The sequence below is a fragment of the Rhipicephalus microplus genome, chromosome 10, assembly GCF_043290135.1.
Source record: "Rhipicephalus microplus isolate Deutch F79 chromosome 10, USDA_Rmic, whole genome shotgun sequence".
Taxonomy (NCBI): Eukaryota; Metazoa; Arthropoda; class Arachnida; order Ixodida; family Ixodidae; genus Rhipicephalus; species Rhipicephalus microplus.
Window position 1 is genome coordinate 31,220,500 of NC_134709.1, and position 15,000 is coordinate 31,235,499.

General features: G+C 45.5%; 1 protein-coding gene across 1 annotated transcript in view; it reads left to right on the forward strand.

Moving 5' to 3' along the window:
* Positions 1-417: 417 nt before the first annotated feature.
* Positions 418-15,000, forward strand: part of LOC119181771 (uncharacterized) — a 130,213-nt gene continuing 115,630 nt past the window's right edge. The window contains exon 1 of the mRNA XM_075875371.1: positions 418-766. Within this exon, the coding sequence (XP_075731486.1) occupies positions 713-766 (54 nt within the window). The 5' untranslated portion in view covers positions 418-712. The remainder of the gene's footprint in view (positions 767-15,000) is intronic.

A 15,000-nucleotide genomic window follows, 5' to 3' on the forward strand; every position in this document is an offset into this window, starting at 1 on the left:
CCCCGGTTCTGACGCAAGAGCTTAAGCACCGCATCGTTCTTCAAACGGGGCACCGCGTGCGTGCTTGAGTGTGTGCGTTCGGAGTCACGTACTACGCTGTCTCCTGGACAACGGCCCATTTTCAAGCAGCAGCAGCCGCATCGACCGAAAGGGTGAGAAAGAAAGAGAGAGAGAGAAAAAAAAACGAGGGCGAACTGGAAGGTGGGGGACATGGTCGGATTCGTATCTCGCGCAAAACTCGAAACTCCCACTTCGCTCGCTCCCCCCATCGATATCGCTGCGAGGACCCCCTTCTTTAAACACAACTTGCCCGTGCAGGGCAAGTAAGCAACTTTGGCCCCGCTTCTTCCGTCTTTCTTTTGTCGTCTGCTACGGGTCGTCTGCTTGGTGCTCTTGTTGTTATACCTGTACCTCTGTTTGCGATCGTCCAATCGGCGTGGCATGGCTTGGCTTGGCTTGGCCGACGGCGCGTGACGACGTCGAAGGAAGAAGAGACGCGCGGCCGCCACGCCACCCGGTGAAGAAGAAGAGAGATGTTTTCCCGGAGCAAACTTCTGAGCGAGCCCGTCCGAGAGGCACGCGCTCGCGTCATGATTACCTTACGACGGTGTCCAGCGTCTTCTGACTGTCGAGACCGCGACACGCCCGCCGTGCTGTGCTGGTGCCCGCGTGCGGCCGCGAGTTGTTGACGCGGGCACCGTGTCAACAGGGCATGGATCAATCGGCGGACCGAGAGAGTCGCCGAAGTCGACCACCCTCGGAGCAGGTAAAAGGCGATACTTCTTCTAGCGTGTCGCCCTTCTTAATTATATTTCGCCCCACCTGTTTGCGGCGTCCGAGAAGCGAGGCTTAACCGATTCTCGCGCACGTTCGGGTGCGTGCGCGTTGTTGCTGTTTGCGTTCGACGCTCCGACGAAGAGGCAGCTTTTAAGCTGGTTAACACGGTGGCGCGACAATTGTGTTCGCAGTTGCAATTAGTTAAAAAACCAACTTATTCGCTCGCTTTCACAGAGAGTGTGTTGGTTCATTATGTACGAATAATTCTTTCTTACTCAGGCGATAACCACATTAGATTCTCAAGAAACGTTGTGTAACTAGTATGTTCACTGATGTACAACTGTTATAGACAATCTGGCTAACACACACACAAAGAGGTCTACGAGTCAGCGTCCCCCAAAATATACTCAAAATTTATTTCAAGTGTGAGCAAACAAGTGTCAGTCAGTTCTGATATTCTTGTTTTATTGTTATCAACAATGCGGGCGTTGTTAACAAAAAGAGTGCCAACTTCACTGAAGCTAACTCCACATCACAACATTTAAATAATAATAATGAAAAAAAAAACAGCCCATATGGGCGATGTTAACGTGAAGAATCAAGTTGCAGTGATGGCAACCCAACTTTTGACAGTGAAATGCCGTTCTTGACATAAAAAGAGAAATTGTTGCATTGTATGAAAAGAGGTAGATAGATATATAACTTATATTAATATAACTATAGATCCTTAAATGCGTCTAATAAAAAATTGCTTCGTTATTTAAAAAAACTAGAGGGGTACAGGACACTCCAGCATCCCAAGCACTACCATGAGTCAAATAAAGGTTATACTTTCAAACATAGAGGGAAGGCAATGTGACCTATACCTAAAGTCTGCAGAAAATAAAAATAAGCACAATTGAGATTTACGGATGCAATTTTATGGCTTATGTGGAGATAGCAAGGTTTCTGCGCGAGTTCCCAATTATCTGATAACGTTTTACGCCACTGGTCAGACCGCAAGCTTTTTGCTATTCTTGAAAGTGATTACGCCTCCAGCGGTAGTTTAAGGCGGCTTTCAAAACTACCCGAGGTTGTTCTGAAACTTCTGGATGAATTCACATGTGAAAGAGGGCGGCGCAATGGAATCGATTACGTCTGGCGTGGTGTTGCTAAAATAACACCGAAAGAGGGCCATATGAGAGAGTGCGACAGAGAGAGAGAAAGACGGATAGATACTGGGATTAACTTAGGTAAAGTCATGGAACCGCACAAAAAAAAAAGCGCATGTGCTTTGTTGTTTGTTTTGCCCTACAAGTGCGCTTTCTGTTCGTCCATCACAAAGTATGGTTAATCTCACGTTGCAGTTAAAGCAAATTAAAACAGTACTTCACTTCTCAAACCAAACAGTATTCTGATTTGGTTATTTCAAGCTGGGCTTCGTTGCTCCTATATATTTGTAGGGGGTAATACCGAAAAAAAGAGGGTGACGAATGTATGGTGCGTGTTTGGCCCATGAGTCTGAATGTAGGTCATCAGTGATGATGTCCCTCCCACATATACGAATAACCTGTGTACCCTTTGTTCATAAGTGACGTAACCTCTAGCAAGAGTTGGCTTTCACTGTGCTGCTAACGAACGCCAACTACCATGCATCTTAAGTACATGACCTTGAACACTTAAGGGCGAATAGCAGTTGTGATCACGAACACTGACGAAATCACAGACTAAAGAAGGCCTGCTATGACATCACAGTTTTTCTATTAGTTTATCTTATGGTAATAATAAAGATAATAAAATAAGTAACAAATAGAAACTGTAATTTAAACAAATACCTATTTTCATCGTTGCGCTCCTATCGCTCCACTTTGGTAGATGAGCATAGATTAGAGGTCAGGCAACTCTTTTATAGGGCTTTTATAGTGCCTACAAACGGCTATAAATGTCTATGAATGCCTATTTTCAAAATGAGTGCCTGTATGACCACTATTTTGCCCCAAGTTTTGCTTTCATGAGACGGTTATCCCCGTTATCGGGCAGCATTGACTGTTCGTAACTATGTGGGGTTAAAGCTAGACCTTTAGCTCAACCAACTTCCCGGAAACAACAGCTAGCAGCAGTGAAGTGGGGCGCGCCTGCCTGCATACGCCACCACTCAGACATGACGCGAGAGGTTGGCGAATGTGAGATAATGAAGAGAGGTAGCGAAGCTGATGGAGAAGCTGGCCTGTGTTCGGCTGACATGGTGGATGGAGAATCACAAGAGCCTTCCAGCATATATGATTGGGTTTCGGCAACGGTTGAGTGCACAGGACAACATCTTGGACTTGGTGAGTCACATAGAACATCAAAGAGCATACGGCTTTTCAACTCTGGCAATATTCCTGGACGTTTCAAAAGCATACGACTACGTGTTCCAAGGTGCGATAATTTGTGGTCTTGCATCTATGGGAATAACTGGGCACCTTTTACGCTTTGTTCAGGCGTTTCTTAGTGATCGCTCGATACAGGTGAAGTTAGGGACAGTGCTCAGTAGCTCAAGGAAAATCACCAGAGGAGTGCCACAGGGCAGTGTCCTGTCTCCGATTTTGTTCAATGTGGCCATGGCTGGTTTACCCAATGTTCTCAAGACTGTGAGCAAGACAGTACAAATATCAATTTATGCCGACGACATATGCATCTGGCTTTTTGGATATCAGTATAAGAGATTGGAAATGATTGGCCAAAGAGTTCTACACTCCGCACAAACCTATCTTGAATCTATTGGCATAACAATATCAGCTGAAAAGTCTCAATTCATGCTATTCCCAGGTATGCGAAGACGAGAAACAAGAATGAAAATATTACTTCCAGGTGCATCAATTAAGCAAGTTAAGTTCATGAGGTTTCTTGGAGTCACACTAGACAGCAGGATGAATTTGCGACGAGCAGTAGACAAGACCATGTCAGCGCTGACGCCCCGTGTAAACATTCTTCGAAGGATGGCGGGAAGAAGCCGAGGGAGTCACCCAACATCAATGATAAAGTTACACGAGGCAGTAATTGTCAACCGTGTGCTTTTCCAAGTGCCTCTGATTTCTCCGAGTGAGTCACAGTACGAACAGCTGGAAAAACTTCATCGTAAAGGCCTCAGAGTTGCTTTGGGAGTGCCAAAGTTTGCAGCGAGCATAAAGGTGCTTCATGAAGCTCGTCTTCCGTCGTTACGTCTTCTCGCCTTTCTACGACTGCTGACACAGCTTTGCCGACTTGGCGAATCGAGCCCAGGACAAACACTACTCAGTCGCCTTCGGCGACGCACGGAATCCCGAGCTTTCGTGGCCCTCAACACCCTTCGCCATCTTATCATCGATTTCCCCAAACAAAGACAACTTCGACAAGACCCACCTTGGTCACATGAGGATGTCGACTGCCAGGTGACGATTCCACGGATGCAAAGCAAGCGTTCCACACACACAGCAAAAATACTTTCTTTGGTACTTAAATATATTGAAGAAAAGTACGCAGATCATTTGAAAGTTTTCACCGATGGATCAGTCGACATAGTGCGCGGAGCAAGCGCTGCAGCGTTTGTGATCCCATCTCTAAAGGTTTCCTGGGCAGCGAAACTCGAGTGCGTTGTTCCATCGACAGCATGTGAAAGCGTGGCAATTCAGGCAGCCCTGAAAAAACTGAATTTTTTTAGGCAGCAACAAGTCGTGCTGTTCTCGGACAGTAAGCCCGCTTTGCAGCGGCTAAAACATGGATTTATTTTGGATCGATGCACTCAAAGATCACTGCGAATCCTTAAATATCTGCATGGCATGGGTATAAGCATTAAGTTTCAATGGATTCCATCACATGTGGGTATAGCGGGTAATGAGGTGGCTGACAGACTTGCCCGCAGTGCTCTGGCGCTTACACAAACGAAGAAGGCTCCCAAAGACAATCAGCGTATCTTACGAGAAGCTGTAAGCAAGCATTTTCACTCGTTATGGCTGACGCCTCACCAGCCATGTGTGACACAAGGGCTATCAAGAAAAGAGGCCTGCTTGCTTCATCGCATTCGAACGGGATCAGCGCGTACACCAGCATGGCTTCACAAGATCAGACTGTCCGCGACGCCCTTGTGCCCGAAGTGCAAGGAAAACGGTGATATAGAACACTATTTGCTTAAATGTTGTGCGCTTAAGAAGGAGCGGCAAGGTTTATTTGAGGAACTGCAACAGTTAGGCTCACCATGCGACAGCGTGACTGATATTGTGTTTCCGCGTGGTTCCTTGATCTTCAGGAAACAAGTGTCACGACTTCTCTTGAAATTTGTTATTGCTACAGACCTCGCATGTGATTTGTGATAAGTGACAATTATGTTTGGTGTATAGTTCAGCGAGATGGAGTACCGCCACAGTACTGCAAGTGGAATAGCACAAAGGCCGCTGTCTTATGCAGGCTTGCGTCGCGCTATGAACGATTTTTATTTTAAGAGCCTGCATGCTCGTGATTAGTTAAAAAACAAACAAAGAACAAAGCTTCATTTAGCAAAGAGAAAAAAGGGCGGGGCAGTTGCTTGCAAATTATGCAAAGCTAGATCCACCGGCTACCTACAACATCCTTGACCTTAACCTTAACACCAAAGAGGAAAAACTTGATGAACAGTAAGGTAGAGATGTGGGCGAGTTGGATTCGATACATCTCGTCAAAAAAAAATAATAAAGCGCGAATAGGACAGAACACGCGAATAAGAGGTCAGAGTACGAGCGCTGTCTAAACTTAACTTGTTGGCTAGATCTCGTTCTGTGTCCTTATATTCTCTTGCTGGTTTTTCAACTACGCACATTTATGTCGGAGTATGGTAATAGGCATTTCTTTGCCAGTAAGTCAACGATGTAAGAATATATCATTAGTGAAACGGCACAAAAGACCAGCAGGACAGCAAGGGCACGCATGCAAGTCCAAGTAGCGATGACTGGCAGTTGAAATTTATTGCGGCGAAGAACGCACATAAATACGTATTTACTCTTCAGCCATTGTGAACGTAATGAAGAGGCAAAAAAAAGGTGAAGAAAATGATATCAAATGTACACAGATTCCGTTATGATACGTTAAACCACCTAGCCGACAAGTTCATCCTTCAAAAGTTGTGCCATTTGTTCTGCCGTTCGTCGTCATGCAAACAAAAATAAAACGAAACAAAAAACAACACAAAACATAGCTAAAAGTAAAATGCGACCAGCTTCAGCTTGAGCTACAAAGGACGTTAATTGAGTTGCGCAATATTTCCTGACGAGAAGAAGCCACTAAACGAGGCAGTGATCGTATCAATTTTGCTCGTGAGTATAAGGAATAATTATGCCCGTACTTATACTCGTCTCATGTGGCGGTACCATCAAGCCGAGTTATTTATCAATCATGCTCACAGTCGAGTTAACGTTGCAACCTTTCACGCATACGATACCTAAATTTTTCTTTTTTTTCAGAAAACGGTGAAATGAAGAGAAGGCTACAGGATGGGCATGTACCAATGAGTGGCCGTATCAAGGTCGCATACTATATACTCCCTTACTGGCAGTGCCTCGAGCTCTGGCACACTATGTGCGGACAGCTCCGTAATCTAATTTCCGGATAGTGTCATATCACCTTATACTTTCGCAGTGCTGCATGCCTTTTATTTCTCAGAAATGAAAAGAAAGCGATTAAAAGGGACAGCATGACACGAGTCCCTCCTCCAAAGAAGATTCTACAGCACCGTCGTTATCGTCGACAACGGTGCAGCAGTGAGAACCTGCAGCAGAATAATGATTACTCGCTTCGTCTGTTACATATTCATGCGCTCCCACGGCTATCTCGCCTGGCGGGACGTGGTCGCATTTTTCATGTATATTTTTATATCATTAGGCTTACCGTTGACAGGGAGTTGAGAGGACGTACGAACATACCACGAACAATAAAACGACGCAGCAAAAGCAAAACGAATAACGAACCGACGCAACGCCGTCGCACTTGCTCATATATACCGCCCCGTAGAAACTAACGAGAAAGAGAGACGGCAAGTGATCGCCCCTACAGAAAAAAAACGGCCTTGAGGACTCACGTGTGTCCATACTCGCCGAAGTATCCAGGTCATCGGGGCACGCCTGCGTGGCTGACCCAGAGCTGAGTTGTCGGAGGGTCCAGTGGGACAGTAGATGGACCTAAGCAACGTAGAAGCTTTCGTTCAATGGACACCCGGACTGGCAGAGACACGTGTCGAGAATGATGCGACGCTTTCCCCACACTGTTAGCGCCAAGGCTTACTATATCCCCTCCTCTCTCTCTTCTTACCACCGAAAGATTAGTATTGAAGGTTCCCTAACTTTTTTTGAGGGGTATTACGAACACACTTTGCGCTCAAGTTCATGCAGTGCTCAAGCGGGCAAATAAACTGACGGCGTCAACTCGAGCGTGCGGAAAAATTATCATCGCGCCAAAATTTGTGACGTCCTCATGATGTCGCAGTGTACGTCGTCACACGAAGGGACGTCACTTGGTGAATTTATCAGGCGACGCCATAGGTTGGTCAAAAGGGAGCGATCACGGAGGCAATGCAAAAGCAGCTGAGGCGCAAAAAGCTTGCAATGCGTTCGATCTTATAGGCAGTGCAAAGCCTTATTAGGGGCAGGAAGCTTTCAGAAGTATTAGGTGGCCTGCTCAATTACTATAAAATACACAGATACGCAATTCTACAGACTCTACTGTTTATTACGCTGCGATGAAAATGTGACGCTATGCACGACGATATTGCCACACGTGTTTCTTAATTTCACTTTTATTTCTTTCGGTTTTCGCACAGAAATCCTGTAAGGAATGCTCAGCGCAAACTGCGCCTGATAGTTAGAGAAGATTCGCGATCATTGTAGATCGTTTTGTTAAAATTGCGTGCAAGACGCAAACATTCAAAATTATTCCAGAGTTTTCGCGATGACCAGTGATAAGGCTGGAATACACATATATAAATACCGAAGCCCTTCACCGCTTGTCAGTTGATCGACGGACGACGCTCAGTTCGCCACTTCCAGTGCCAGTGTGTATCGCTGCAATCTGGCTTTTCGTTGACCAGCAGTGAGTTCGGCCGAATATACAGTTTAATCTTCGAACTACAGATTGCTCCCTTCGTAGACGTCACGACCCCGTGACAATATGGTGCTGCCACCTGACAGCGGCCCTGGGTTCTGCAGAAGCTCACGTTTTCCGACGGCACTGGCAGATGGCGTCCATATCTCGCGTAGGGCCTCCTCTATTTTATCAATGCGACCCAGATGCAGCCGATTCAACAAAGAGAAGGCGCTGTCTGAGCTAAGGCAAAACATAAACGGCCGCTTGGCCGGGAGAAGATTTTGATAACATATGCAACTAAGCATACAGATACGCGACCAGTTTTTGACCCGATATTAAGGCTTGCCGATTCCTGTGGCGAATATCTGCCGGTTTTTTGACTTGCCGGATACGGAACGAGTTGCTGAACAGCTGCTCCATTAGAGGACATATAACGAGGCTTTCCTTAGAATTACCTTAGGTGAATGCATGACAGACCCTGTAATCTCCTTATTTTATTAGTATATCTCCCTGTTGTGTTGGAGGGAATAGCAGTTTGACGAAAGTAACACCGTAATAACCTTTAGATCCTAGCATCACGCCTTTTAGAGGCGAAGTTCTTTAAGGCATTGGCAAGTCCCGCGTTGTAATAGCCACCGCTAGTACTCAGAGCGCTCACTAGATGGCGCTGTGGCGCTTGCACCGCTAGTACTCGTATTGCGCACTACATGGTGCTTTGGTGCTCGCGCCAATTCGATGCGTGCTCTCGTGTGATAGGAGACCACGTTCGCTCTTGCGTTAAAATGCGTTCGCTCTCGGCGCGCTTCCTCTTTCGCCGGCAGTTTGTGTGCTTCGAGTATGAGCGACAAAGACAAGGCAGTGGAGCGGAGGGCTCGTAAAACGGCTGCCGTGCGTGCTCGCCGTCTTTACATGATGATCGGCTGGGCAAGGCTTACGAGGGATTCACGGTTTAACTATGTACATCCGGAGCTTCGCCTACTCATCATGATTCAATCCGTGGATATGCTGTGATTTTTTCCTTTCTCTTCATCACAATATTTATCTCTCTTGCACGTTACCACTTGTATAACAATGTTATCGCATTCGCGACATCGCGTGCCTGTCCTCTAAAGACGATAGTCTTTTTGGGATACTTCAACGCAAAAAAATTTGGTCTGTCTGTCTGTCCGTCGACTTGTCTGTTCGTCAACCGAAACGGCTTGTCTTTTTGCCTTTTATTCTGTTAGCCTTTCATTCTTGAATACAACTACGCCTTCCGCACCCACCAATATTGCTCTGGTTTCTGCGTTCATACTTGTGCGTAGTATCGATTAAAAAAAATTCGCAGCGTGCGCGTTAACTAAAAGCCGAACTTTCCTGTCTCTCATTCCCCCTTAGCGGCCATTGCCATATACATTGAGCACTATCTTTTATTGTTCAACAACGCACAGAAGAAATCTCTCACCGGCACCACCTTGGAGGTCCAAATGTTATACTTGTTACACACTACAATGGCTGCGAGGGATGAACGAGTGCCGCTATAAGGAGTTTCGCCCCTGAATCACAGCATATCCGCGGAGTGAGTGATAATTGGTGGGGCGAAGCGTTTGTCAGTCTGTCCGTGCTTTCGTCCGCCCATTCGGTCTTGCTTCTGCCTGTTCATGCGTCCGTCCGTGCGTCCGTTTGTGTGTCCATCCATCAGTGCGACCGTCGGTGCATCCATCCGTAGTTGCGTCCGTGCGTACGTGCGTTCTTCTACCTGTCCATCCGTCCGTCCATGCATCTGTTCATGCGGCCGTCCCTCTATCTGTCTGTCCGTCCATTCACCCGTATGTCCATCCGTCCGTCTGTCTATCTAGCGAACATTCCAAGTACAGCCATCTCACATCTTTTCATCATGTATTCGTCATATACAAGTGCCACTATCCAGCGGACATTTTAAGAACCGCTCTTTCGGGTATGTGCCACTGGTGGATACATACACCACCGGAGGATGGATAGACCGACACCATAAAGGAGCTTCGCCCGTAAAAGCAATTGTTGCGCATATCTGAGGAGGCAGAACATCGACACGTCAATATACTGTGGCTTGTTTCTTTAACAACAAAAGTCATACACAAGTAATTCTAAGGATCGTAGCGTTTATTACGCTAAGCTGAAAATGCAGCGCTATGCACGAAAAGGTGGGTGTTTCCTGCACTTTGCTAAGACGATACGGTGGAAGCATCTACCCGCTGCGTGTATTGATCCCATTCACCGATTTTCTCACACAGAATATCAAATGTTTTATTCACTCTCTACAGACGGAAGACAATCGTCATTCGACGACATTTACAGTGAAACATGCAGATACGAAGTGAAAAAACAGCGCGTAACACAGGACACAGGACAGAGAAGAGACGGACGATGCGCTGACACAACGGAAGAGCGGAGAAAGGGGTAGGATATAACAGAGCCCGATGTATTAGAAATGAACTGTACTAAAGTGCTTATTTGGGCCGGTCACTTCGTTGACCATGTACCAACCGGCCCAAATAAGCACTTTAGTACAGTTCATTTCTAATACATCGGGCTCTGTTATATCCTACCCCTTTCTCCGCTCTTCCGTTGTGTCAGCGCATCGTCCGTCTCTTCTCTGTCCTGTGTCCTGTGTTACGCGCTGTTTTTTCACTTCGTTGACCATGTACCAACCGGCCCAAATAAGCACTTTAGTACAGTTCATTTCTAATACATCGGGCTCTGTTATATCCTACCCCTTTCTCCGCTCTTCCGTTGTGTCAGCGCATCGTCCGTCTCTTCTCTGTCCTGTGTCCTGTGTTACGCGCTGTTTTTTCACTTCGTTGACCATGTACCAACCGGCCCAAATAAGCACTTTAGTACAGTTCATTTCTAATACATCGGGCTCTGTTATATCCTACCCCTTTCTCCGCTCTTCCGTTGTGTCAGCGCATCGTCCGTCTCTTCTCTGTCCTGTGTCCTGTGTTACGTGCTGTTTTTTCACTTCGTTGACCATGTACCAACCGGCCCAAATAAGCACTTTAGTACAGTTCATTTCTAATACATCGGGCTCTGTTATATCCTACCCCTTTCTCCGCTCTTCCGTTGTGTCAGCGCATCGTCCGTCTCTTCTCTGTCCTGTGTCCTGTGTTACGCGCTGTTTTTTCACTTCGTTGACCATGTACCAACCGGCCCAAATAAGCACTTTAGTACAGTTCATTTCTAATACATCGGGCTCTGTTATATCCTACCCCTTTCTCCGCTCTTCCGTTGTGTCAGCGCATCGTCCGTCTCTTCTCTGTCCTGTGTCCTGTGTTACGCGCTGTTTTTTCACTTCGTTGACCATGTACCAACCGGCCCAAATAAGCACTTTAATGCAGATACGGGGCCACTCTTTTGCGATCCCCTTTGTTCAACATCTAGCCCTTGCTTTCAATCTTCCGCAATGCTTTTTTCTTGCGTCCTTTCTCTCACCTGGAAGCATTCAGACACAGGTGTGTTAATTATTCTGGCCGCCCTGCCCCTTTAATTTCCGAAATCGCCCCCCCCCCCCCCCAATCAGCCAACAATCGCGTAAAAAAACCCGACCCTGCCGCGTAGTTGAGCGTTCATTAATGAATGCAGTGACCGCTCTTCTCAGCTTAGAGGACGCACGTCGTCTATGTTGGGGACGTGTATGACTGACGTTGGGCGAGTGGAGGGGTGAGTGGGGTGGAGAATAGGGTCGGCTAATTGGAAACGCTAGTGACATTGCAGTGAGGTCACCCACAAGGTCAGTTCGTATCGACGCCAGCTGTCAATATTGATCTTACATTATCAAAGAGGCACTGTTGAAAGAAAAAAAAAAGATTTTTCTCTGATACCCCCCCCCCCCCCCCCTTTTTTTATACCGAAACACGATGCTTGCTGCGAGAAGTCACTTGGTGACCGACAAAAAGTGTAAAAAAATGTGGCAGGTGACGTCATGTTGAAGGTTCTGCATCAGTCGCCATGACTTCACCGATTTAAATTACGTCTATTAGGACCTACGTAGCCAGAGGCTTAATATACCCAATTTCAGGAAGGGCAAACTACGAAAAAAATTAAATCCGGAACGTCACCATTGGAGATTTCAGCGAAAAATTTTTAAGTGAAACATTCAACATTGGTTTTCATCTATGAATAAACCTATCAAGACGAAATTAACAACGCTGGAGTTTTCAGAGTATAAGTCTGAGCAAGTTGATTTGAAATTCGACATTTATTTGAAATAAAGCTACAGTGCGCTTTAAAAACAGGCTGGCTAGAGTTTGCCTTCATGAGAACGTGTACACGTTTTGCATCGACACAAATTTCTTTCTTTCGGTGTGGGTCTTTTCATAGAAGTCCATTTAGAGTGCCTTCGAAGAGTAGCAAGCGCTTTTACCAGCCGGAAAGATCGCTAAGTGCGGCCACGGCACGTCGTTAAAATCGATGCACTCCTCTCCGCAATCTGCCAAGGACCGATTACCGTGACTTTTGAATATAAACGAGGTTGACATTGTGGCATGATCATATCATCGCCGGATTACTATACTCGAGATTGCAGTGTATGAGATAAACATGTACTCGTACCTGTGTTGAAACGATTTATAAATATGACAAGGTATGCCATTCTATGAGTTTCGCATCATTAGCTATTGTTCTGGATGAACGTCAAGGCTTCAGCCTGCAGGCACTGATATGCTCTTGCCTTATTCTTAAGGGTTCCGGCGGCTTGTGAGCTTACGCAGCTGAATAATTATTGATGATTAATATATCAATATCGCCTTATAAACGAAGAGTGCCAGATAGGTTGAGCAATTCAGCCATGTAGTTGTCGGATTTTTCAAAAAGTAAAAGCTGATTGAGCGCGTAGGTCAAGGAACCCATGAATTAGTGGCAAAATCAGCTAGAGGATAGATGGCGTAAAATGTTTGTGGACGACAGGCGTCTACACTGATACGACGCGTCGTACAGACCTTTAACAGGTATTGACCATGACTATTCGATTTGACCGCAGCGGCGGGTCAATCTTGAGGACAGGTAAATACTAAACTTCAATCTTCTGTTTAAAAATAGGCTATTCAGGTGCCAAACGGCGAGGGCCAGCAACAAGCCCACTTTTGGAGTGTGCTTAAATTGAGCATTCGTTTGAGGTCATTGCACTTTAGTTGACATAAGCAACAAGATAATCTATACATTGCAGTAAGGTTTCGCCAATAATGGACAGTGCGTGCTCTTGGTTGAGATAGTGCGATACGCATCGCTGAAGTGGTAAGCCAAAAAAAAAAAAAAAACCTGACAAGACCTTCTATGCAGTCATCTAAGACGACTCGAAGGCGAAAGCCTTCTTCATTTTCTTCCTTCTCTTCCTCACATTCCTCTTCTTCATCTTCATTTGCTCCTCTTTCTCTGCCTTCTTTCTCTTCAGCTCAATCAATGTATTCATTGTGACCTTACCCACCGTATGCTTTCTGCGCCTAACGTGATTTTGGATCGCCTCGAGGATCGAATGCATTGCAGGCTTTCTGCACCTCACTTGCTTTCGCACTGCCTCCGTGATCGGTGCGCCAGACTTAGTCATATATAATAAAAAAATAAAATAAAAAGAAGATATTGGTGTTTTACCTTGTGTTCTGGCCCCACCGCGGTGGTTTAGTGGCTAACGTACTCGGCTGCTGACCCGCAGGTCGCGGGACCGAATCCCGGCTTCGGCGGCTGCATTTTCGATAGAGGCGAATATGCTGTAGGCCCGTGGGCTCAGATTTGGCTGCTCGTTACAGAACCCCAGGTGGTCTAAGTTTCCAGATCCCTCTACTGCGGGACATCTCATAATCATATGGTGGTTTGGGACGTTAAACCACCCATATCAATCATAACCTTGTGCTCTCTGTACTGTTCAGCCTAGCATTAGTTCACCAATCAAGTAGCCTAATTTTATTCAAACGCACAGCTGGCTTCAGCGTACAGAAAAGCCAGCTGACTGTAACGTACGCATGGGCGGCCATAAACAACAACAACAACAAAAAAGACGTGCGTATGCTCGGCGTGTTTCTTGCTCGCGAGATACGTAGTTAGTCCAGAGTGCAGTTATTGATCTCAATACAAGCGAAAAGAAAATAGGTCGCCGCGGTACTTCTGCTTTGATTTCGAAACTTCCGGCCGCGTATCGTTGACAATAGCAAAGTTGCAAGTTTCATCAAAGCTATGCACGACAACACAGTGGCATTAACTTGAACCTTGCAGCAATACGTGCATTTTGTAGGAGAAAACTGACATGAGGAGGACCTATTGACGAGGAATCAGTTATCGTTTCATTCACTGACACGATCTGCTTCAATGTACTTAGAATAACTGATGAGATTGATTAGGCAGCGAATCTTTTGATGGCGATGAGACGATAGCCCCTGCATCCACGCTTCAATTTTTCGACAGAGGTAAATATTATGTCAGGTTATATGAAATCAAAAGAAAGGAAGAAAGAAAGAAAGGAAGAAGGAAAGAAGGAAATTAAAGAAACAAAGAAAGAAATTAAAGGAAGAAAGAAAGAAATAAAGAAAGGAAGAAAGAAAAAATGTCAATGAACGTTGGTCTGGAATATTATCGTGCGAACTTAGGTTGCCTACTCTTCACAATTAGAATGCAAAGAAGGACGTATAGATTCTCTAGAGGACGAAGCAAGTCACAGTTGGGGACAACTTACATGGCTTGATAAATTTACATTCAGTTGATACGAGCATTCATCTATTAGAGAAGTATGTCACGAAGACAGCCTGGGAAACAAATGTTGGTAACATTTAGTAAATTCCTACATTTAAAATTCAGTGCCCACACATTACTTCACGCAGAAAGTTAGTGGTCTCTGCGTCGAAGAAAATATTTTTCAACTTTGACATTACTGTGAAACAAAATGCACGCTGCTTTATTTTTTTCAGTAGTTAGTGATACCGTAAAAAATGCAGTTGTGCATGTGAAGTCCCGCTCAATATAACTCGCAACATGAGAAAGCGTGGCCTCACTAGTTCCATCGTTACAAATTGCTTCAACATGTCTTTATTTCAAAATAATATATTATTTTTTATTTGTGATCATACCCAAGTGAGAGAACCGCATTTAGTAATGGAAATAAAAGATAGTGCAAGTCATGCGCAATCTTTGAACTTTCGAGGCTATAGAAAACTTTAAAAAATTGCCGACGTA